The sequence below is a fragment of the Cucurbita pepo genome, chromosome LG13 (genome assembly GCF_002806865.2).
Source record: "Cucurbita pepo subsp. pepo cultivar mu-cu-16 chromosome LG13, ASM280686v2, whole genome shotgun sequence".
NCBI classification, from domain to species: domain Eukaryota; kingdom Viridiplantae; phylum Streptophyta; class Magnoliopsida; order Cucurbitales; family Cucurbitaceae; genus Cucurbita; species Cucurbita pepo.
The window spans coordinates 8,538,919-8,561,859 of record NC_036650.1 but is presented as its reverse complement, the minus strand read 5'-3'; the positions used below and the strand labels follow the sequence as shown (position 1 = coordinate 8,561,859).

General features: G+C 37.3%; 6 protein-coding genes and 1 long non-coding RNA gene across 10 annotated transcripts; 4 read left to right on the top strand and 3 right to left on the bottom strand.

Moving 5' to 3' along the window:
* Positions 1 to 1,980: 1,980 nt before the first annotated feature.
* On the bottom strand, positions 1,981 to 3,218 carry LOC111808160 (BTB/POZ domain-containing protein At3g56230). 2 transcript variants are annotated; one of them, XM_023693981.1, is made up of 3 exons: positions 2,993 to 3,218; positions 2,581 to 2,760; positions 1,981 to 2,508 (listed from the first exon to the last, which is right to left on the bottom strand). In XM_023693981.1, the coding sequence occupies exons 1-3, from the start codon at positions 3,158 to 3,160 to the stop codon at positions 2,047 to 2,049; spliced, it is 810 nt and encodes a 269-aa protein (XP_023549749.1). In that variant the 5' UTR covers positions 3,161 to 3,218; the 3' UTR covers positions 1,981 to 2,046. The 2 variants fall into 2 exon arrangements, with proteins under 2 accessions (XP_023549749.1, XP_023549750.1); XM_023693982.1 differs by having other exon boundaries at positions 2,581 to 2,825; positions 3,019 to 3,176.
* LOC111808161 lies at positions 2,373 to 4,480 on the top strand. Of its 2 annotated transcripts, XR_002817037.1 has the most exons (5): positions 2,373 to 2,477; positions 2,584 to 2,685; positions 3,000 to 3,266; positions 3,957 to 4,355; positions 4,438 to 4,480. It is a non-coding gene; the product is annotated as an uncharacterized LOC111808161 (long non-coding RNA). The 2 variants fall into 2 exon arrangements; XR_002817036.1 differs by lacking the exons at positions 3,957 to 4,355; positions 4,438 to 4,480 and having other exon boundaries at positions 3,000 to 3,440.
* A 1,035-nt stretch (positions 4,481 to 5,515) lies between these two features.
* LOC111809149 lies at positions 5,516 to 8,392 on the top strand. Its single transcript, XM_023695515.1, has 4 exons — positions 5,516 to 6,126; positions 6,473 to 6,596; positions 7,422 to 7,482; positions 8,095 to 8,392. Exons 1-4 carry the CDS (start codon positions 5,751 to 5,753, stop codon positions 8,233 to 8,235), a joined length of 702 nt encoding a protein of 233 aa, XP_023551283.1. The 5' UTR covers positions 5,516 to 5,750; the 3' UTR covers positions 8,236 to 8,392.
* Positions 8,393 to 8,835: 443 nt separating this feature from the next.
* Positions 8,836 to 10,854, top strand: LOC111809148 (peroxidase P7-like). Its single transcript, XM_023695514.1, has 4 exons — positions 8,836 to 9,491; positions 9,620 to 9,811; positions 9,878 to 10,043; positions 10,303 to 10,854. Exons 1-4 carry the CDS (start codon positions 9,150 to 9,152, stop codon positions 10,695 to 10,697), a joined length of 1,095 nt encoding a protein of 364 aa, XP_023551282.1. The 5' UTR covers positions 8,836 to 9,149; the 3' UTR covers positions 10,698 to 10,854.
* A 597-nt stretch (positions 10,855 to 11,451) lies between these two features.
* Positions 11,452 to 13,821, bottom strand: LOC111809108 (LOB domain-containing protein 15-like). Its single transcript, XM_023695459.1, has 3 exons — positions 13,586 to 13,821; positions 13,267 to 13,516; positions 11,452 to 12,166 (listed from the first exon to the last, which is right to left on the bottom strand). The coding sequence occupies exons 1-3, from the start codon at positions 13,597 to 13,599 to the stop codon at positions 11,726 to 11,728; spliced, it is 705 nt and encodes a 234-aa protein (XP_023551227.1). The 5' UTR covers positions 13,600 to 13,821; the 3' UTR covers positions 11,452 to 11,725.
* Positions 13,822 to 16,865: 3,044 nt separating this feature from the next.
* Positions 16,866 to 17,809, bottom strand: LOC111809043 (putative protein TPRXL). Its single transcript, XM_023695367.1, has one exon. It carries the CDS (start codon positions 17,677 to 17,679, stop codon positions 17,086 to 17,088), a length of 594 nt encoding a protein of 197 aa, XP_023551135.1. The 5' UTR covers positions 17,680 to 17,809; the 3' UTR covers positions 16,866 to 17,085.
* Positions 17,810 to 20,598: 2,789 nt separating this feature from the next.
* Positions 20,599 to 22,930, top strand: LOC111809436 (WEB family protein At2g40480-like). Of its 2 annotated transcripts, none has more exons than XM_023695899.1 (2): positions 20,599 to 21,063; positions 21,351 to 22,930. In XM_023695899.1, the coding sequence occupies exons 1-2, from the start codon at positions 20,830 to 20,832 to the stop codon at positions 22,728 to 22,730; spliced, it is 1,614 nt and encodes a 537-aa protein (XP_023551667.1). In that variant the 5' UTR covers positions 20,599 to 20,829; the 3' UTR covers positions 22,731 to 22,930. The 2 variants fall into 2 exon arrangements, with proteins under 2 accessions (XP_023551667.1, XP_023551666.1); XM_023695898.1 differs by having other exon boundaries at positions 20,604 to 21,063; positions 21,348 to 22,930.
* The last annotated feature ends 11 nt before the right edge of the window (positions 22,931 to 22,941 follow it).

Sequence of the window (22,941 nt, the reverse complement as noted above, 5' to 3'; positions counted from 1 at the left end):
TTGCGGCTGTTTTTTTTGGTTTTGTTCTTACCTGTGTGTGATTGTAATGCAGTAAAAAGTGATCAATGGAACAACCGATTGCTTAATCTAAAATATTGATATGAACATGGTAACTCCCACTATAAGATTCATGCGCATGGGTTGTTGAAAATCATGAAAGGTGTCATTTTTGGAGATGAAGTACGAAAAGGAACCATTTTTGTTATGATTTTTGGTTTTGGGTTTGTAAAGGTGGGAGCTTTTTCATCATTATAGAACTGATATCATTTCATCATTAAAGGGTACGTAGAAATAAAGAGAGAAAGAAAGGGTTTGAATCATGAAGAAATGGGGATGTTTCCAAGAATTGTGGGTATAATTTTACTGTTCATGTTTTTTTTTTTTTTTTTTTTTTTTTTTTTTTTNGGTCGAAGCAGAAGAAGAGACTGGTTTTTTTCATTGCCATGCTTTCTGAACATCAAAAAGGCATTTCACGTGAAATGAGTATGCATTCACGACAAATTTCATTTTGGCTACCATTTTCTGACATCTTCTCCTATCTCTCTCATATCATATGTTTGTCGTTCGAGTTCGCTGGTTAAGAAATTATCCTAGGTATATTAGTAAGAAATACTATCTTCATTGGCACGAAACTTTTTTAGTAAACCAAAAACGAAGCTATGAAAGCTTATGTGAGATCCCACCTCGATTGAAGAGAAGAACAAAACATTTATTACAACAGTGTGAAAACCTTCCCCAAAAGACGCGTTTTAAAATCTTGAGTGGAAGCCTTAGAAAGGAAAAAGAGGACAATATCCGATAGTGATGGACTTATAGACGGTTACAAATGGTATCAGAGTCCGGCACTAAGACTGTTATAAATAGTATCAGAGTCAGATACCGTGCAGTGTGCCAACGAGGATTAGATTGTGAGATCCCACATCCCACATCGGTTAGAGAGAGGAATCCGCATTCCTTATAAAGGTGTGAAAACCTCTCCCTAATCGGTGTGTCTGACTGTTACAAATGGTATTAGAGTTAGACACCATGCAGTTGTGTTAGCGAGGATTGGAGTATGAGATCCCACGTTGGTTCGAGAAGGGAACCCATGTTCCTTGTAAGAGTGCGGAAACCTCTCCCAAGTCAGTGTACCGAACTGTTTGAAATGGTGTCAGAGCTGACACCGTGCAGTGTGGCAGAGAGGATTGGATTGTGAGATCCCACGTCGGTTGAAAAAGAGAACCCGCATTCTTTATAACAAGTATGGAAATTTGTTTCTACCAAACGTGTTTTATACCAGATTAATGGATTAACGAGATCATAAGTAACCGTCGTGAATGCCGTAAAGCATTGCCGGTTATTCCATCGTTAATATATAATTATTTGATAATTAAAAAGAATTAATATGAGTAATTATTTAAGTACGGAAATTATATACAACATATGCATATGAGAGTGAGTTCATCTCCAGGAAACATGGAAATTGTTCTACTTTATACTATATATAAATTAATAGAATTTTATATGGGTAAGGAATCCCATATTGAAAAGGACAGTGGAACGTAATTAAATTATTAAGCTTCTGAACAAACCCTATTAAGCCTATAAGAATGAGATTAGGGACGGTAAACGATTGCGTGGTCGGTGCAAAATCTTGAACATTGCGTTCATCAATAATAATAACATAATTAAATCTTATATCGAGTTAGTATTTAATTCATTTGAATCTTATACTAGGTTAGTATTTGATTATTTCACGATGACATGATTCACTGGACAAATCACTAAATTTACTTATATGGTCTAGTAATCAATGTATTATTAAATGATTACAAAATTAAAAAATAGGTTATGAGAATGATCCACACATGTGACTTTTAATTAATTATACAAAAATAAAAGGTATTTTTTGCAATTGTCACCACACCAAGGACAGCTGTGCAAAAGCGCGTCTTATTATTATTATTATTAATTAGAAAATGATATTTAGAATTTATAAAATATATGGAAAAAAAAAAAAAAAAAAAACCCTAAAAATTTGGATCAAGAAAAAGAAACCTATTGAATTCAAGCGGAATTGGGTCTGTTTTTCTTGGCGTCCATTAATGAAGCTCTTGTAACCTGGACGGAAAGATGGGGATTCTTGAGGGCGAAGGCCTCAAATCCAGAGGAGAACACGATTTCGTCCATGTTTCTAACAATGAAATCCAAGGCGTTTTCCTTCAACGCTCTGCACGAGCAAACTTCTGCAATTTCCAACACATCCAGAGCGTTGTCGCAGTTCATCGATCTCAACATGTACCGCTTGCAAAACTTCTGCAAATATGGAATATCGTACTTATCGGCGGCTAGAGCCAATGAATAAACGTGTTTCTCCAGTTTTTCTTCCGCCAAATCGCCACCGTAGAGGAACTCGAGAAGCGATTCCACCTCCTCGTGGCTTAACTCCGGCAGCGTAATGGCTTCCATTGGAGCCGCTTTGCAACCGTCCGATTCGAGTAAGTTTTTGAAGATTTCTGATCTTGTCGCCTGTAATTGTAGCGATTTCTTAGCGATTATTAAGGATTTGGATCGGATTGATGGATAAGAGGATTCAATTACCAGTAGGGCTCTGTGAGCGGAAACGGAAGGGGACGCGGCGAAGCCGGATTTGAGTTCAATATCGGTGTGAATCCGGTGGCGGAAAGCAGCCGAAAACTCGCCGAGGTAAACGATTTTTTCTTCTAATTCTTCTTCTCTGTTCTTCAAATCTATTATCCATTTTGAAGCATTCATGAGCGTCTGCAGAAGAAGATCAAACAAACGTAGAAAACCATTATTATTAATTTTTGAATTCCAATTATTTTATTTTTTTAAATTCGTGAGATATTTAATATTTTTTAGAATTAATTTCTCTATTAAAATGAAACAACATCGGCCCATTTAACAAAAACTGGGCCTTAAAGAAAAGCCCATATATATCATACTTGTGATGAACTCAATTAAGAACAAAATTGAGAAGGGAAGAACTTGCCTTGCAGGAGGAGGCAACATTAATGGTAGCTTTATTCGCTGGTTTATCAGATTGAAGCTTGTTTATGAGATTGATCAGACACTTAGCTCCGTCGTAGCACGACCCACAAATGGTATTCCGCGGCGGCCGCAATATCACCGGCAAGGAGCTGCAGATTGAGCAGTCCATATTCCCCTCCTCCTTCTTCTACGGAGAGAATTTTCCAAATCAGCAGCAACCAGAAGAGGGTTGAATTTGAAACCCGATGTCTTGGGTTTAAAGAAACAGGAATAAGGTGGTTGTCTATCTCCGTCCTTTTTTATTTATTTATTTATTTTATTTTATTTAGTTGGTGCTCTCAACTTAAAGGCATAAAAATAAATAAATTGTTGAACAAATGGAAATTGAATAATGTTTGTTGGTTTATCCTGTAATTATAAAGAAGAATCTAATTTAATGATTGACTTAATTGGGTTCCATATGTTTTTTAAATTTTTAATTTTAGTGAAATGGCCATCCTGCCCTTCAAACTTGTTGGGTGATTGAGTGCGCTTTAAAGAAGCGGAATAAACAAAAGGGTTGGAAATGGAAAAGGACTTTCCAACCTCACCACAGCCAATACCTTTGAGGCAAACACGTCTTTTCCTCTTTTTTTATTTTTTTATTTTTATTTTTTTATTTTTATTTTCTTAACTATTTTTATATTATTTATGGTTTAAAGAATAATAAAATCTAAAATTAATGTAAGTAACTTTCTATTTTAATTAAAGCAATAAGGGATTAAAAAAAATACATAATTAGTTATGTGATTTTAATTTATGGATATGAATCTTATTATTATTACTATATATGTCCGAGTTCTAACAATAAATTATAAAACCGTTCAGATTTTAATTCAAACTCTGTAATCCTCGTTAATTAAAAGGATGGAATCTAATATTCTTCATTTGATTTACAATAAATGATTCATCCCTTGGAAATCCAGTCTCGGCTTATCCACTTCATTGTCCTCCCGGTACGACGGCGGACGTTGGAGCTTCAGATCGGACGCCGGCGGATTTGTTCTCGTAGTAGTGGTAGACGGCGGCGCCGGAAAGAACCGCCAACGTCAATGCCTGAGCATGCATCCTACAAAACAAAGATTCCGATTAAACGTTTTTTCTTTTTAAAGAAAGGAGAGATTTGGGGGGGGGGATGTTACCTAGCGTGGATTAGTCGGAGGCTTGGCTTGAGGGGAGTTGCTGATCGGGTATAGGCGAGGGATGCTCCGATCCCAGATGCCCACAGTGCTCCTGTAAGAAAAAACAGAGAGGGATTGAATGAAAAGGAGTATTTTGGGACCTAGAATAAGGCTAAAGATGGTATTGAAGAGTTACCAATGCTGGTGAGTTTGTGTTGGGAAACCCAGGCTTGAATAGCTTCCATTGTTGTTGTTTTTGTTGTCTTAAACTCAGATGTGTGTGCAGGTTGCAGTGAGCAGCACTGAAGCAGGAAGAGAAGAAGATTATATTATATATATATATATATATATATATAAAGAGAGAGAGAGATTGAGGGGTGCGGCCCCAGCCCCTTGGTTTTACAGAGATTCCTCTGTTTTTCTTGGAAACAAGAGGCTTTACCACTTTCATATCCCACTCTCAGCCCTTGGATGCTCCTCCAAACCATGGTTTCTGCCAATCCAGGCTACCTTTTCTACATTTTTCTTTTTCTTTTTTAAATAAATAAATAATTTTTTTTATCTCATCCGCGGATAAATGCAAGGCTACAATAATTATAAAAAAATAAAATAAAATAAAAAAAACTTTTAAATTTTTTATTATCCATTAATTTTAGATTAAAATGGTTAGTATTATTTCAAATACAATTTTAATTATTTAATTTTTTTATTCATATTCTTCTTTTTTTTTTATATATAAATTTTTTAAAAATTATTTAGAGTCATATCCCTATTTAAAAAATACTCATAAATTTGAAGGAGTAATACCAACATTTTTAACTTTTTATAAAAAAAATATTTAAAAGTTATTCCCGTCAATATATTGACAAAAATCATATATTTATATCTCATAGATCATCTCCCACCTCCGTTTTAAGGATATTAATGGTGAATTTTTTTATTTATTTGTTAGTTAACGGATATTAATAGTACATTCAAAAGTTTATGAGTATTTTTTTTAACTTAGTTTCGTTCATATACTAATTTTAAGAGTATTTATGAACTTTTTAAAAAATTTAAACAGTTTTTTTTTTTTTTTTTTTTTTTTTATTTTTTTTTTTTTTTTTTTTTTTTGAAGTTTTTAAAATGTTTTAGGTATTATCAAACTTTAATATGTTTTTGAAACTTAGTTTAAATGTATTTTAAAAATAAAATATTAACTATTTCTATTTAAAATTAAATGTAAGAGATATATATATATATATATTTTAAAGGTAGAAATGAATTATTAGATTTTTTGAAATTCATACAAAGTTAATAGTGAGGCCCAGGCTTTGGACAAAATGGTTAAGCCCAAAACGTACGTTAAGGCCCATAATATTGGCCCATCGGATGACGAACATAAGATTCCTCTCAGGCCAGAAGGCAGAAGCGCTAAGTTCATTTCGCGCCCGACTACACTCACCCTCGCAATTCTTCTCGTCCAACTTTCAATTTCAATAGCATTTTCCCGCCACTGTCACTTCGATCTTCCTCCGCTCAAGTTCTTCAGCGCATCTTCTTCACCATGAAGATTATTGAACACTTCCTTCTCCCCCTGTGAAATGTGAAGGACTAGAGATGGAATCCCAGAAACAAAATCTCAGTGCTCGAAAACCCTTCTCGGATTGTACCAATACCATCATCTCCTCGCAATCGTCGGCTTCCAATTTCTCCGCTCCGATCAAACCGCGCAAGCGTGTAATTAAGTCTGCGGTTAAAGATGTTGTCAACATTCAGAAGAAATGCGAGCCAAGTTTTGCGTCTGAATCTACATCCCTTAATTTGCGAGTTTCGAACCCTAGTTCTGATTTTCTTCCTACAGAACCTAGCTCTGATTTTAATCCTGCAGAAACAAGCCCTACTTCTGATTCTCTTCCTCCAGAACCTAGTTCTCGCCGTCTTCCTACGGAAGCCTCCACTCCTTCGCGGCGTACTGATTTGTCGTCTAGTTCAGGTAATGGTTGTACTTTCTGGTATTCGTCGCTATCGTTGTTTGGTCCTTGATTCTTTTGGTCGGTTTAGTTTCAGCAACTGTTATTCCCTATTTCTCAAAATAGTTCAGTTTACTTGAAATACTACGTTGGAATTAAGGATTACAAGCTATTTTGGGATTGTTAGAAATATTAGGTAGAGGAGATTTGTTGTTTTACTGTTATGCTTCTTGTGTGCGGTGTTGAAATTTCTGCTTGTGAAAGAGTATTCTTCTGATACGTATGGTTATATGTACTAGGAAATTCAATATTTGGGATTTTTTATCTTCGATTTTATCTTCAATTTTTTATATTACGCTTTGACGTCAGGAACCGATCGCGTTCCGGAGTCCCAGTCCTTCTACAGTCGAAGGCGCCCTACGAATAAAAGGAAGAGCGTTGAGATAGCAGTTCCACCATTTATTTTCTCTACCGCATCGAAAATCCAAACTGGGTATGAAGCTCTTTGCACTTTTCCCCATATTTGAGACAAAATCTCCTCTCGCAATTAAATCTCTTATGTGCTTAGTGGATTCAACCAGAGGGATTTAATTGTGGGTTTACAATGCCTAATGATGGTGTTACGATGCTATTGGGAATCCGATGGTTGTTAAGTTTCATAGGAGAAAGTTGCCTTCTATCTGCAATAATTATCAACCTGGGCGGCCCCTGCCCTACTTTTTGGAAAAATTAAACGGTTCTCTGGTCCTGTTTTTGGAAATTTTTTAGTGTTCTAACAATTACTGGTCTGGGTTAATCTGGTATTACTCTTACTTTATCTACAATGAGGAAAAATTGCAGCCACCTAAAACCGTGTTTGTCAACTTTTTATTTTTTTGTTTTTTTATTTTTTGTGATAGATTTGTCGAGCCTCAATTGTTTGACTGCCTTAGATATGAAGCTTTATTTTTTGTTACTATTTTATAATTTGATTTGATGGAAAAGTAAACTTAAGATAGTGGGCACGAATGTTGACAGTACTACTACGACATTGTTTTTCTTCTAAACATATGGATTAATGATACAAGAAATATGTCTCCTAATATGAGATCCCACATTGGTTGGAGAGAGCAATGAACTATTTCTTATAAGTGTGTGGAAACCTCTCCCTAGTGGACGCGTTGTAAAACCTTGAGGGGAAACCCAAAAGGGTTCTCAAAGAGGATAATATCTACTTGCGGTGGGTTTAAGCCCTTACATACAAAGAGTTGTTACACCTAATTTCTCATTTACTCTTTATTACTCATTTGTTTGTGAATTGTTCCCTGCTTTTATGCAGGGGTGAAAGAAGAGATGGATACAGTAGCACATCCAAAGCAAGAACCGTTCCTTATAACAAGGTCCGTCTGAAAATAATAGTACTGCCCATTTTCTTTTATCTGTCAATCTAAAATTATGGTACACTTTTATCCTTATCTTTGCTCCTTGCTTGTTTAGGCTTTAATTTGATGCTTATTCTTTATGGTAGCAAAATAGGAGTTCTGACCTTTCTCTCAAAAATGTGATGTTATCTGTACTTATCTGTACCACAATTAATGAGCTCTGTTCCTGATTAATTGGTCCCATTGTATGAATGTTAGGTTAACCCTAGTCATGGCTTAGGCAATATTTCACCAACTTCTATTTATCTATATCCACGGGATATTTAACTAGCTAGATAGAGGCTGACTTTTTTTTTTTTTTTTTTTCTACTTCTTAAAGAATAGTAAATACTTGTTATGAAACAAGAGTCCCTTTCAGTAGCTTAACTGTTAAGATCACCGCATCTCCTTCTCTTTCACTTTGGCCAATATGAGTTTACCTATGGTATGGTAATTGACTAATTGTACAGAGAAAAGTTTCTCTTGTTTACCACTGGCCAATAACTGTTTGTTAGCAGTCGGCTACTGGAAGTTTGAAATCATTACCTCAACAAAATTATCTAATGATGAGTAGCTATTATTTTTTTTCAGAGGCAGTGTGCCATAATGTATGGGGAAGATGAGTCCAATGTTGAGCTTCCACGGGAATTTGTTGAACAGAAGAAGGCATATTTTTCAGAAGTAGATGCGTTTGAACTACCAGAGGAGGCTAAATCATCCGACTCGGAGTAGACGACGGTTTTTTATAGTTATAACCATTCAAGTTAGTAGTCTGTATTGTTTAAGTTCTTGTTCATTACTCATAGAAACGGTTTGCTCTGTTCTGTCATTCATTTAATATACAGTGTAATTTTGGAAGCATGAAACTAACGCCATAAAGTTTTATCAATAGTTTTGTCAAGTCTAAAAATTAATCAATAATAGCATTTAAGGGCTACACAAAAATTAAACTTCATCATCTTTTGACTTTGTAATCTTTATCTGATTAACTATTAATCTATTCTGCAGGCTGTTAAACTTTAATTATTGGAAGATTATATTTCTTACCTAATCCCTCTCTCTTTTCCATTTTATCGGCTCAGAAAAGTATAAACCTGCATGCCTACGTTCTTCTTTTTCAGCCCTTTATCCATTGCCCATCACATCTCCTTTCTTTAGACGCTACTGTTTTCTTAATGAATTGGTGCAGACCTTTCTGGAAGTAAAAGTAGTTTGAAATGATCCCATTCATTTAAAAACAAGTGAGAATCAAATATTTAATCATGACACAATCAACGCATGCATCCATTCAAAAGTAAAAGCCTTGATTCCCTCAGTTTTCTACTTCTCTAATCAATCACTTTTAAGTGTCTAGAAAAATAATTGGGCATCTCTTCCATTTTTCAACACAGCCCTATCTTTGAAGTTTCCTTGCAGTTTATGAACATTATTCCCATGCAAATGCCTGATGGGACCTCTTCCTTTTGACTTTACCATTCCCATTATACTAAAACTGGCAGTGTTCTTTGACAAAAAAACATCTTCCAAATCAAAAGCACCGTTCTTCTTCATTCAAACCTCTTAATTTACCTCCATCTCCCCTCTCTGCCTTTCTGGTTTTTGTTACTTATTCCAAGTGTTGAAACTTTGAAAAAATTGGCTCCCCCATGCAATTCCATTTCTATGAGTTAGGTTCACCTGCCAAAGCCATCGACTTTATAAGAACCCCCCCACACTCCCTCCTTCTTCATCAACACTACTCGGAAAATTGTTACAGAGCTTGTGGGTTCTTAGCAATGGCTGATTCAGGATTGTTACAGAGCTTGGGTTTGGGTTTGTTTATGCTCTTTTTGGGCACTGCCTCAGCTCAACTCTCTACTGGTTTTTACTCTTCTTCTTGTCCAAATTTGTTGTCCACTGTCAAAACCTCTGTTCGATCTGCTGTCTCCAAAGAGGCTCGCATGGGGTCTTCCATTCTTCGCTTGTTTTTTCACGACTGTTTCGTCAATGTACTTTTCTCCCATTCCTCTTTCAAACCCCTTTTCGTTTTCTTTTGTTTCTAACTATTAAGTTCTAAAGGATGCTTTTCTTTTTTTCAATGATTATATGCTTTTGTTCTGTTTTGCTTGGAGATTAGGGATGCGATGGGTCAATTCTGTTGGACGATACGTCGAGCTTCACTGGAGAGAAAAATGCTAATCCGAACCGAAACTCTGCTAGAGGCTTCGATGTCATTGATAACATCAAAACCGCTGTTGAGAATGCTTGCCCTGGCGTTGTTTCTTGTGCTGATATCCTCGCCATTGCTGCTCGTGACTCTGTTGTTCTTGTAAGTCCTTACAACTTTAGTCTAATTGGACTTAATTTGGTTATTGAGCATACATGACGTTTGTAGCTAGGAGGGCCAAGCTGGAATGTGAAGTTGGGTAGAAGAGACGCCAAAACTGCGAGCCAGTCCCAAGCCAACAGCGACATCCCCGGGCCAACTTCAACTCTTAGCCAACTCACCTCTAGATTCAGCGCTCTCGGCCTCTCCAACACAGACTTGGTCGCCCTTTCAGGTTCATATCTCCTTATACCTGTGTTGAGGATGGCTTGGAAAGAGTCCCACGCTATCTAATTTAGTTGAAGATCATGGGTTTATAAGTGAGGAATACTATCTCCAATGGTAATGAGGTTTTTTGGGGAGTCCAAAGCAAAGCCACTAGAGCTTGTGCTCAATGTGGACAATATCATACCGTTGTAGAAATCTATGATTCCTAACAATCTGAATTTGATATCAATTATCTTATGACGGTCACACTGAATAACTTTTTACAGGCGGGCACACGATCGGACAAGCAAGGTGCACAACATTCAGGGGTAGAATCTATAGCAATGCCACAAACATAGACAGTTCATTTGCAACAACAAGGCAAGGCAATTGCCCCAGTGCCTCAGGCTCCGGCGACAACAATTTGGCTCCTCTGGATTTACTAACTCCAAACTCTTTTGACAACAACTACTTCAAGAACCTTCTTCAGAACAAGGGCCTCTTACAATCAGATCAAGTTCTCTTCAATGGCGGATCAACAGACTCCACTGTCCAAAACTACGCCAAGGCCCCTGCCCGTTTCTTCTCTGATTTTGCTGCCGCCATGGTCCGGATGAGCGACATCAGTCCTCTTACTGGCTCCAATGGCGAAATTAGGAAGAACTGCCGGAAGGTTAATTAACCAATGTTGCTCTGTTTATGTTCTTGCTTGAAGAAAGAATAACTTTTGTCAAAGATTTAAATTTGAAGCGTTTTTCGATATGGGTTTTGCGTCTACAAGAGGTTTGTGATGATTAAAGAACTTTAATACTAATATTCTGTTGGCTGTTTGCTTGGAACTTTATTACTAAACCCTTCTTTCACGTGAGATTTCTTGATAATTTGACATTTTGTGGAACCAAACATCATTAACTCCAATTAATATCGTACTTACGAACTCCTTGTCCCATCTCCAACCAATGAAAAAAAAACTTAGCAAAAAATAAGAACAAGACAAAACCCATACATATGAGAAGATGCCACAGCTTTAAGCAATCCATGACACTATACCAAATTCCCCATTAATTAGAGAGGGTTCCAATGAAGTCTCCCACCTCATTCATTGCCATTTAATTCAACTTGAAAGTTGGCATAGTCACGGGACCGGTCGTTTAGGCTGGATTGAGTTGATTTTAGCTCCAAATGAAATTCAATTTCACAATCGCACTTTTATAACAGCGGAACAACAAGTCAGCTGTGAAAAATTCTAACTTCATAGATAATGTCAGTGTATGTTTGAGTCTCGGACAAGTATGATCGTGACACCCAGCTTATCTCGCAACAAGAGCATGTGAAGGCGTGTGAAGCAAAGAAAAAAAAGCAGGCTTCATTCAATTAACCCATTTACAAATGATTTAATTAATCATTCATTCATTCATTGATGTAATATATATTAAACAAAACACCGACTAAACCCCATGCATGTGCGACTCACTGTTTATGAAGTCAACCCAAATGAGGAACACTGATTAGTAGCACAAGGCTGCACGCCAACACAAATTTACTAAGCTTTTACTAACTATTTTCACATAAAATTAAAGCCCTTTTGTTTTTGTTTGTTTGTTCGTTCGTTCAAAAATCGTCTCAAACCAACAACACATTATTAGTTGCACTAAAAGCAATGCCCAAAAGCCATAAAAATCAGTTCCCAATAGCTAAAGGTGGTGAAGCTCAACCAAAGTAAGGAATATGTTGGGTTGAGATAGGGTTAATTAGTTGAGGGGCAGTGGTGGTGCTGATGGGCGGAGAAAAGATGGAGGAGGAGGAGGAGGAGGGAGGAAGAGGCGGGGGAAGAGAGAGCGGAGGTGGCTGAGAAGGCGGCGGAGTTGGCGGGGCAGTAGGCGGGGTTGCGGTGGTGGATACGAGCCCGGTAGCGGAAATGAAAGCGATGTGGGAAGAGGAAGAGGAGGAAGGAGAAGGGATGATGGCTTCTCTATATTTGTACTTCAAAATCTCAGTTCTTATAGCGTTGAGGTCAGCTTGTAAGGTTTGAAGTTGGTGTTGGAGAGCAGAAATGGCGCCCATGCAGCCGTACACTGGATCCCTCAGCCTCAGATTGGCTTCATACACTAGGCTGTTTGCGGCGTCCGCTCTTTGACTCTCCGGCACTTCCTACAAATTTTCACAAATTCAACATCAAATTCGAACCGTGCAGACAAGATTATATTTTTTGTCCCGATCTATGCTCAATTCACCGACCCACCTCATATAAATACATTTTCGGTTATATTAGTTAATTTTGAAACCCTAATTGTCATATAAATACATGCGTTTGCTTATCAAATATATCTATTTATTAGGATTCTTTCCTAATTTATTTGAATAAAAATTTTAAAATAATTATATATTTTTAAAAAGAATAATAAATGACTTAAGAGGGAATTCCATTCCCAACAAATTCTTCGTGGGGAATCTCCGACTCAGTCCCCGCAAAAATAATTGAGAAATTTTGCGGGAATAGAAAATGAAATTGGTGTAACGACCTAGGCCCACCGCTAGTAGATATTGTCCTCTAGGGGAAACCTCCATTTCGGGCTTCCTCTCATGGCTTTAAAACGCTGTGTCAGTCTTCTCGCTGTTCCCCGAAAGGGGGTAGACACGAGACGGTGTGCTAGTAAGGACGCTGGCCTCAAAGGGGGTGGATTTGGGGGGGATCCCACATCGATTGGAGGAAGGAAAGAGTGCCAGCGAGGACACTGGGGCCCAGAAGGGGGTGGATTGTGATGTCCTACATTGGTTGGGGAGGAGAACAAACCACCATTTACAAGGGTGTGGAAACCTTCCCGTAGTAGACGCGTTTTAAAGCCTTGAGGGGAAGCCCGAAAGAAGAAGCCCAAAGAGGACAATATTTGCTAGCGGTAGGCCTGGGTCGTTACAATAGGTGACTGGGATAGGGACGGAGAAGGCTTCCCCCACCCCGCCCCTGTCCACTTCCTCGGCGGAGTGGACATCTCTAATTTGAGCTAAGGTAATAATAGATACAATAATTGAGGGTTGATTAAAAAATTTATAAAATATAGTAGTAAACTTAGGTAGACAAAATTAGAGATGTACCATATGTGTTTATGTATTTTATAATATTAGGTAGACAAAAATATAATTAATATGAAATTGAAAACCGAGATCTATTTTTATTAATTTAATATAGGCCTCAATGGATCTAAGCACATCCCTTTGAACAAGAAAAATGAAGAGTGAGGGTTGATGCTTACCATGAGCATCTTAGCCACGTTGCTGGCACCAAAAACCTTATGGACCGAAGCAAACTTGTGGGGTTCATGGGGAGAGAAATATGGAGAAAATGGGCATTCTTGAGCGCACCTTCTTCTTAATAGCTTACAGGCCGCACATGGCGTTATGGTATTCAACGCCCCAGCTTGACTCAATATCTGCCTTCTTCCCATTAATGGATAAAACCCTTCAACCACCTCCCTCTTTATCTCATCAACCTCCTGCAATTCTCTGCCAAAACAAACCCCAAATCATTAACAAAAACAAGCATTTAGGCATATCATTTTCATACTTACTCACCTTTCTCTTGACATTCAGGCATACCCGAATCGAACCCGAATCGAAGAACAAGAACAAGAACAAGGGTTTGCTTAAAAGGAAGGAAAGAGAATTAGCTGAGGAGAAGAAGGAGAAGAAGAAGAGGGGGTGAGTTATAAATATGATAGGACTGCAGCCTCACGTGTGGGTTCTTAAATGCATTTTGACTTTGGATCCATGTGAACATTATTTTTGATTTGTTTCTGGAAGATAATAGCTGGGAAACATGTCAATGTATATGTATAATTATAATGATGATTTATGGTATAAACAATGTAAATTGTATCCAAGTTTGAAAGGTTTCGAACCGAGTAGAAATTAGGTTGGTAGTAGTTTCATGTCAAAATCAGAATCCTACAACAAATGGGTTGCCTTCAAGGTTTTGATAATAATAATGTAAGTGATGTAGCTGTGATTGTTGGTGACTATCCACAACACATCGTTCACTAAAACACTCAACATTTCTCACTCAGAAAATGACTCAACACCCTTTTGCTTCGTAATGGATACGTGTCAGATCCTACATTGGTTGGATTGAAGAGGAGAACGAAATATTCTTTACAAAATTATAGAAACTTCTCTCTAACGGATGTGTTTTAAAACTGTGAGGCTGAAAACGATACGTATTAGGCAAAAGTGAACAATATATGCTACCAGTGGGCTTGGACGGTTACAAATGGTATCAGAACCTGTGATGTCCCACATTGGTTGAGGAGGAGAACAAAACCCCCTTTAGAATGGTGCAAAAAGAGGACAATATCTATTAGCGGTGGGCTTGGGCTTGGGTCGTTACACAGCTAGACATCGAGCAGTGTACCAGCGAGGACGTTGGGCCCCCAAGGGAGTGGATTATGAGATTTCATGAAACATTACTTTACTTATAAGGGTATTGAAGACTCTCCTTAATAGACGCGTTTTAAAACTATGAGAATGACGATGATACGTATTGGGCCAAAACATACAGTATCTTCTAGCAGTGAGCTTGGACGTTACAAATAGTATCAGAGCCAGTCATCAAGCAGTGTGCCAGCGATGACATTAGGCACCAAAGGAGTGGATTATGGGATTTCATATCGGTTGGAGAGGATAATGAAGCATTCCTTATAATAGAGTAGAAACCTCTTTCTAACCGACGCGTTTTAAAACTGAGGCTGACAACGATACATATCAAGCCAAAGCCAACAATATCTACTAGCAGTACGCTTAATCGGTTCGAATAGCTAAACTTTGAATTGGAAGAGATTGATTTAGTTGGGTGTGTGAATTTGAGGAGGGTTGTGTCAAAGTGGGTGGTGAAAGTGAGGGAAAGAGGAAAGCTTACATAAACTATTGATACTAAATGCATATTAGGACTTAGGAGAGAAGAGTGTGAATAAAATAAAATGGTATCCTTAGACTGCAAGCAAACATAGCACCATCCCTCCTTGTTTGACCCCTTTTTTCAGCCTCACAATTCGCCACCTTCTTCTCTCTCCTCATTCCCCAAACCTAACTTTCTCTCTCCTCATACCAAACCCTAGATGCTTCCATAAATACACTCTTTCCTTCTCAATTTTGTTGGGTTTTAATTATAAATTCCAATCATGTGCATTCTGAACACCTACCCGTCCATAAACTTTTATTTACACGTTCTATTGTCGTTTACATATATTGATAGGACATCGAGATCTGTTATGTACCCATTAGTTAGTGGTTGAGTTTGTGTCACGTCAAGTCAATTTAGAGCGAGCTTGAGTCGTAATAATGGTGACACAAAAACCGTCTAAAATCGATGAAATTAATACACTTTTGACTTAACCCTAGAAGGTTGTGTTCATCTAGGTTTCTAACAAAATCCTTGGAATTCCATATGAAAACCCTAAGGCCGGTTTGGTGTTCTTCGAGGGTTGACCTGCCCTTGAACCGAACCGCCCGGCTCGACCCAAAGGGGTCAGCTCGTTAAGGCCGGTTTAGTGCATATAAGTGCAAACTGGCAGATGGGCCTCAGCCTAATGATGTTAGCCCACCTTTTGGGCCTTTTGGGCCATATGAATTTTGGGCCTTTAACTACTCTGAGAGACTACTTTTGGGCCATATTCTAAAGTTCCTTATTTTGATTACGTGTCACTAAATTAATGTCTCGCTCGAAAGAATACTATTATTGTGAATTAGACTTATTTTAAATATTTTTAATAATAGAAATAGGAATATTTGAATGAAGATAATATAATTAATTAAGAAATGAGGCACCGTCATTTGGACTCCAAGGTCTTTGTATAAACTTTTAATTTTTGGTCAAATCTTAAATATTTATGTTGAATTTTGTGTTGGAAAACAGAATCCAGAGCAGTTTGATATCCACGTGGAAGACATAGTTATTAATTGGAAGACATAGTTATTAATTTGATGGTTTGAGTTGGCGCAAGTTCTGGGAAAATGTCATTAGATGACTTTGGATTGGACAGTTCAAACACTCTTAACTTTCCACTGTGTACTCATCACTTCCCGTCTCCCATTAATGCATAAAGAAAGCTGAGTTATTTATTGTAATAATAAATAACATTTATCATCTGTTTTAGTCCGTTATGCATTGTCGTTAGCCTCACACAGAGGTTTCCACACCTATATAATCAATATTTCGTTCTCCTCTACAACAATCCATCTCCCTTAGAGCTAGCGTCCTCACTAATAAGGAAGATTTCGTTTTCCTTTCTAACAGTAGGATCTCACGATTCATCCCCTTAGGTCCAGTGTCCTCGTGGATAAGGAATCTTTCGTTTTTACCCATTACATATCACCATCAATCTCATGGTTTTAAAACGCATCTACTAAACGGAGACTTTTAACACTTTACCTGTGATGTCCCACGTTGGTTGGGAAGGAGAACAAATCTCTAGCCAGTGAAGGGCAACCAAAAATAACTTAAATTGGCAGTTATTTCAAAGTAGACTGGTTTTAACGTGTGAAAAAGGATGTATTTTGGACACTACCCTCTTTAGACAATCAGTAATGTTGTAACATTAATTTCCCAGCTTCCTCCAACCACACGGCAGCTTCCTTACTCTACCTTGTCCTTTCGGTTCATATTCTCATTTATAGATTCAACTTCATCTCGACAAGTTTGAGATCAAAAGGGTTTCGTTAAAAACATGTTACGAAATGATTTTGAATATAAAAAAATTAAATTTTTTTTAGGGTTTAGGGTTTTTAAAAGAATTGTATTTCAGTCATTAAATGGCTTGGTGAAAGATTGAAAGAGTACACCAAAATAAATGAATATTAATGGAAGAAGTAACCATGAGAGCTAAAAAAGATTTGATCTTGTTGAAGCTTGACATGAGCTATGCCAATTCAACAACATTTGTGTTCCATATGTTCCATAAAATTACAACATTTTTCACTCCAAACACACACATACACTAACAAAATACTCAACAAAGTGACAAAACAGAACAAACGGCTTATGGGAATTCACTGATTTTCATGCACATTTCAACAAATTATTAATGAGTACCTCGGCTTGCAGATCCATGTCCGACAATGGACAACAAGGCCTTCTTCACACTCACTAACTGGTAACAACCTCGGAATAATGAAGCTCTACGTGAAGAAGAACCACCACCAAAGCACAAAGTCGACGTAGGAGAATCGGGGCTCCCCACCGCCTCGTCGCCCTCGTTGTCGTCGAAGCTACACTCGAATGGCAAGCTTGGAGAATTCGAGAAGCAACGACGATGTTTGAAGAATTTAGGTCTAACAAAAGCAGACGGCGACGAGCGAGAGGAAGACCATGACGAGGAAGAGGAGGACGAGGAGAAGGAGAAAGACGAGGCGGTTCGAGATTTCCTAAAAATTGAAGTGAAACGTGTCGGCTTGGGAGAGGCTTTAGAAGTAGAATGCGAAGAGGAATAGTAAGAAGGTGGAGGAGTAAGAGGAGGGATAGAGGTGTCTGAATAAGTATGCTTAGGAGTGCCTGGGCGTGACTCCCATCTGAACGGAATGGCACCGGTGGCGCCGCCGTAATAGACTCTAAAAGAGGAGTTGGCGGCGGAGTTAGCCTCCTTGAGAGAGATTTGGTGGTAGTTTCCAGCTTCCATGTCGAGATCTCTGAGGGTTTGTTTGAACAGATCTGAGAGGTGAATTTCAAGATCCAAAGCAGCTGAATTGGATTGATATATACGAAGGGAAAGGCATTTGATTTTGGGGTCTAAATGCTAAGGCTGTGTGTAGCTCAACAAGGTGCAATAAATTGAAGTTGACAGACATAAATATTGATATCAGGAATTTGTCTTTATTGCTTGAATCAATGCAATTAACATGGTAATCATTAAATAATTAGAATTAACCAAACCCCATTTAGTGATTTGGTTGTAAATTAATTAAAAGGGTCATAATTAGTTAGAGTTTATTGGTTCAATACGTGGGTACCAATTTAATATGGGGAGAGAAGATGGGCCCTTTTGCAAATCAACAAATTAATGAGGGCATGATGTTAAAAGACAGTTGAGAGGAAGAGGGAAAATATTATTATTTCATCAACCTTTTATTAAATATAAAATTAATAATTTAAAATTTTTAAAAATATTAATTTAGAGATTAAATAGAAATTCTTTTACCTACTAAACTTGTAATTTAACCAGAAAGGTGGGTTTAGGAGGGTGAAGATGGTGTAATAAATGAGAGATGGTCGTGGTCCATATGATTCGTGCCAGAAAGCTTGCTACTTTAATGTGATTTTTTTTTTAAAAAAAAAGAAAGATGGTTGGAGAGACATTGAGAGATCATTAAAACCCTCAAAATATCATGTCTGTGTGGCGATTGTTAATTTGCTAGATATTGAAATTATTTAATTTCGTGATTGATATATTTTATATAGTTTGATTTGATATAAGTGAAGAAAATTAAATAAAATATTTTTTTATTATATGATCCTTTTAGATAGTGTGAAAATTTTAAATTTTTATTAATTTATCCCAAAAAAAAAATTAATTTTAAAAAATAGATGAGACGTATAACTAATTTATTAAATATCTTAGAAAAAAACAAGGGGCATGAAGGATGAGACGTGTCCTTCCTTGTTAATGACATGTCACTATAGATGATTGTTTCGGTTGAAAATGACAAGAGAACAAGTTTTAATATCACATGATTTGAGTTCACATGTTGTTCGTAATCTATAGATCTTAGGATAAACGTAAAAAATTATATAAATGTGTCAAAATTAGCCTTTTTAAATATACGTAGAGATGAAAGATGGATAGGGCTTAAAAAGGAGGGAGGGAGATAGAATATTGGTGGGTCCATAGGTAGATAGAAACATTAGTGTAACAATTATTGAATCCAAGGCAGGACGAAATGCTCCAATTAAAACCTCGTGTGATACATACTATTAAATTTTTCGGAGTTTTACGAAAAAACTGAACAACATCATATAAGGTTGGTGAATGAATGTTCAGTACAATTTAAGGTCATATGCTTTTGGAACGACAAAAATAATTTCATCATATTAAAAATAGTTCGAAAACCATTCTTAATAGCTGTTTGTAATTATATTTCCATCTTTAATGATTTTTTTTTTNCTTCAAACCCACATGTTTAAACAAACAAGAGCCTCTATGTCGACTCGTGAGATTGAATTGAAGACGATCGTTGACTATCAAGACCCAAGGTCGATGAAGATGTCAAAGGGCATTTATTTTTAGAGAGTAATTTATTTTTTAATATAGTCTGTCACATTTATTTTTTAATTATTAAAAAAAAAAAAACATTTGGTTGTACCAATGACTATACATCATATTGTTGGGCTATAAACATGATGGGCTAAATGAAAATGTTAAGACGAATTGGGCTCGTGAAAATGTCGGCCCAAATAGCTTTTATTAATTAATTTTATTTTTAAATATTTTAATTAAACTATACTAATAATAAATAAATCAAGCTTTGATTTAAGGATTAAAATTGTTGCAACAAAAACATGGTTGATGAATACGACGTCGTAAGAAAAAGGAAATTGGTTGGTTGTGGAAAAGGAAAAGGGGTGCACTGTCCGCAATCATTCTCCTATTGCCTTTTTCTTTCCTTTATTTTTCTTTTCTTCCAAATAATCATATATCTATATTTATATATAGTCTAATTTAAAATTTTTTTTATATGGATGTTGAATAATCAATTAATTAATTAATTTACAAAAGCAAACTTTTTAAAAAAAATTAAATACATATAAGTTTTATAAAAATAATTATTACTTATTGTTTAAACTATGGCGTATAGCTAAATATGGCGAAATGAACTAATTATTAAGCGAGCTATAAAGTTTTGTACGTAGGAGAGACTGTCACACTCCTCGAAACTTCTTTGTTGAAAGAAATCTTTTACTTTATGCTTTTTTTTAATTTGAAAAATACAAAAGTATCAAAAAGAAGAAAAGAAAAGAACCAAAGCACTAATTGAGAGGGAAAAAAATATAAAATCAATAAATAATAAATAATAAAGTGAAAAGAAATTGCATTATTTTTGTTTAAGATTGAAAAAAATATATGCTTAATAAAGAAACTTTCATATTAATTATTCTTTTTCCATTTCAAAATATATTCAAATTAAAAATCACAGTTAATTTTAATTGATAATAATTGACAAATTAGCATTTAGAAAATAAAGAACAATATGTAATATTAATAATTATGGACGACATGTCGGCGGGATTCAATCTGAAGACGATGGGCCATTGTAACCGCCAACCACTGATTAGCGCTTTTAACCGCAATCCACGCTCGGAATCAAAATATCGGTCAACTCTAATCCACTACATCACTCTCTAAACCTACCAATCAGAATTCGTTCAGGTCCAAATTTCAACGGTCAAACCACCAAATACTTTGACTATGATTCCTTTACCCAATCAAAATTGCCCACGTTGGTTTTATCAGTGGATTTAGAAGCAGAGGAACTTCCCTAAAGGAGAGGAAAAGCCGGAGTGTTCAAGAGGGGAATTATTGTGGACCCGATTGAGCGAACTCGGGATTGAAACTCAGTGAAGCCTTTTTCGGAACGAGTTGCGGAATCGGTCTCCTCAAAACATCATCATCATCATCATCTCTGCCTCCATTAATCCTCCACGAAGCATTATAGTTTCGAGGATCGCTTTCACATCAATGGACTCGTCCCCAAAAAGTCCAACCCAACATTCTCTTTAAATCCCCATAACCCGAATCACAATCGAAACCTGAACCAGAACCCATTCTTCTTCAATGGCGGAACCACCGGACCCGGCTTCCGAGGCACTAACTGAAACCAGACCCCAAATGGGCTCCGATTCTGACCCATTTGGGCTCGGACCCACCGGAAGTGGCGCTTCGACTCCAGCGCCTGGGATTCGGCGGGTGAATTTCAGGGCTGTAATTGACACTAATCCGCCATTCGGGTCAGTCAAAGAGGCCGTGACCCGGTTCGGTGGAAGCGGTCCATGGATACCCTTTTGCAAGGTAACTGATGTATTTTTCTACATTTTTGTCTTTTTTCTTTCTGGGTTGGAGCTTCAGCTCTAGAACAGTTTTTATAATGCTGTTTTCGTTTTTCGTTCTGGATTTCTTGTCGTTTACCTGTCGAGGAAACATGGGCTTATGTCCCATTCCTGGTTTTGTCTCATTTTTTGAACATAACTACAAGAATCAGTTTACCAGGCTGCATTTCCTACTTGTGTTATGGCTTGTTCATGTTTATTTCTATGATGAGTTCTAATTCAGTATGAACTATCATAACAAAGCAGCAGGGGATTGAGGAGTTTGATATTAAGAGAATGGAAGAACAGACAGCTGAGTTGGAGAAGGATCTGATAGTTAAAGAATTAGAAACACTTGATGTATTGGAAGAACTTGGTGCAACAAAGAGAATGGTGGAGGATTTAAAAAGGCAGCTTCGAACCGAAGCATTGAAATGCTTTCCAGCTCCAAATTTCCATTCAGGGGAACAGATTTCAAGTCCTAATGTCAAAGAAATTGAGGAAAGTTTTGGTGATCTCATTAACAATCACGAGCATGTGTTAGGAGATTCATGCCCTTCACCTGATATCATCTTAATGGAGTTGAAACAAGCAAAAATGAACCTTGGGAAGACTATAAATGATCTGGGTGTCATTCAAACTTCTGTTGAATCTCTTAATAGGAAAATGAAAAGGGAGAAGAGCTTGCTGGCTAAGAGACGAGATGACGTCGGGCTAAAGCCGAAGTTTTCGGGTCGATCGACATTGGACGAGGAGGAGCTCAACCCAACTCAAGTCAAGTCCCAAGTGACTAACGATGTTGAATTTAAAGATGTGTCTGAGAATTCATTGAGGGAACCTCCTGAGTTGAGTCCAAAGGGTGGAGAACTCAAGAACACAAATGAGCACAAAAGGGCTAGTTTGAGGGCTGCAGAGTTGAGGTTGGTTGCAGCCAGGAAGATGGAGGAAGCTGCAAGAGCAGCAGAGGCAGTGGCTCTAGCTGAAGTTGAAGCTCTAAGTAGCATCGATAGTTCAGCTGGGTTTTCCTTGCAAGACCCAGAGACAGTGGCATTTAACTTCAAACAGCAATCTTTCTTGAAACCGGGAGAGTATCGATTCGACGAGGCGAATTCTTCGAAATCAACCATCGAAAAGAAGTTGAAGGAAGCAAAAGAAGAGCTTAATCTTGGTAAGAAAGCCTTAGAGGAGGCTCTAAACAGAGTTGAACTTGCAAATAGCAAGCAATTAGTAGCTGAAGAGAGCCTTAGAAGATGGGTACCAGAACATCATAAGGGGCCTGCCATTTACTACCCGAGTGGCCTCAACAATTTCCACCCTCAAGGCTCTCCACTGCACAGCATGAGTAGGGCAGATGGTGTAGTAAATAAGGACTCAAAACCTGTTCTAAGATCGACCATTTCCATGCGAGATGTGCTAAGCAGGAAGCAAGGTTTATCTGGAGACAAAAGGGATAGGCAGTCTGAGAAGCAGAAGGTTGGGTTGAGTCAAATGCTCCATCTGCATGCATTAAGAGAGGATCTAAGATTTGGTTCAAGAACAGAGAATGAAAGAGATGAGCCAAAGAATGTGCCAACGGAAAGAAAGAGGTTTGGGTTCATCCACATAGCTCTCCCCATGAAGAAACAGAGCAAGAAAAAGGCACAATCATGAACAATCTAACATATTTATTCATTCATTAGTGGGTATCGGTTCTGAGTGATGTGTTGTTGTAATAACACATTTGTGATATTCAATAAGTTCCAGCGATCTTCATCACTGGTTGTTTAATGTTTAGGTTTGAGGCTTTGTAGAGTGATTGGTTGATGCTTAAATTTCCTGGTCCATGAGTATAATGCGTGATAGGTGATCTATGTTGGAATTG

Excerpts from the sequence above, each read along its gene's own strand:
- LOC111808160 (XM_023693982.1), bottom strand. The coding sequence starts at position 3,160 with ATGGACTGCTCAATCTGCAGCTCCTTGCCGGTGATATTGCGGCCGCCG. Across the intron at positions 2,826-3,018 it reads TAAACCAGCGAATAAAGCTA|AAAATAATTGGAATTCAAAA; the intron begins CCATTAATGTTG and ends ATTTAAAAAAAT. Across the intron at positions 2,509-2,580 it reads CCGCTCACAGAGCCCTACTG|GCGACAAGATCAGAAATCTT; the intron begins GTAATTGAATCC and ends CTACAATTACAG.
- LOC111809149 (XM_023695515.1), top strand. The coding sequence starts at position 5,751 with ATGGAATCCCAGAAACAAAATCTCAGTGCTCGAAAACCCTTCTCGGAT. Across the intron at positions 6,597-7,421 it reads GCATCGAAAATCCAAACTGG|GGGTGAAAGAAGAGATGGAT; the intron begins GTATGAAGCTCT and ends GCTTTTATGCAG. Across the intron at positions 7,483-8,094 it reads GAACCGTTCCTTATAACAAG|AGGCAGTGTGCCATAATGTA; the intron begins GTCCGTCTGAAA and ends ATTTTTTTTCAG.
- LOC111809148 (XM_023695514.1), top strand. The coding sequence starts at position 9,150 with ATGCAATTCCATTTCTATGAGTTAGGTTCACCTGCCAAAGCCATCGAC. Across the intron at positions 9,492-9,619 it reads TTCACGACTGTTTCGTCAAT|GGATGCGATGGGTCAATTCT; the intron begins GTACTTTTCTCC and ends CTTGGAGATTAG. Across the intron at positions 9,812-9,877 it reads CTCGTGACTCTGTTGTTCTT|CTAGGAGGGCCAAGCTGGAA; the intron begins GTAAGTCCTTAC and ends TGACGTTTGTAG.
- LOC111809108 (XM_023695459.1), bottom strand. Across the intron at positions 12,167-13,266 it reads ACGTGGCTAAGATGCTCATG|GAAGTGCCGGAGAGTCAAAG; the intron begins GTAAGCATCAAC and ends GAAAATTTGTAG.
- LOC111809043 (XM_023695367.1), bottom strand. The coding sequence starts at position 17,679 with ATGGAAGCTGGAAACTACCACCAAATCTCTCTCAAGGAGGCTAACTCC.
- LOC111809436 (XM_023695898.1), top strand. The coding sequence starts at position 20,830 with ATGGCGGAACCACCGGACCCGGCTTCCGAGGCACTAACTGAAACCAGA. Across the intron at positions 21,064-21,347 it reads CATGGATACCCTTTTGCAAG|CAGGGGATTGAGGAGTTTGA; the intron begins GTAACTGATGTA and ends ATAACAAAGCAG.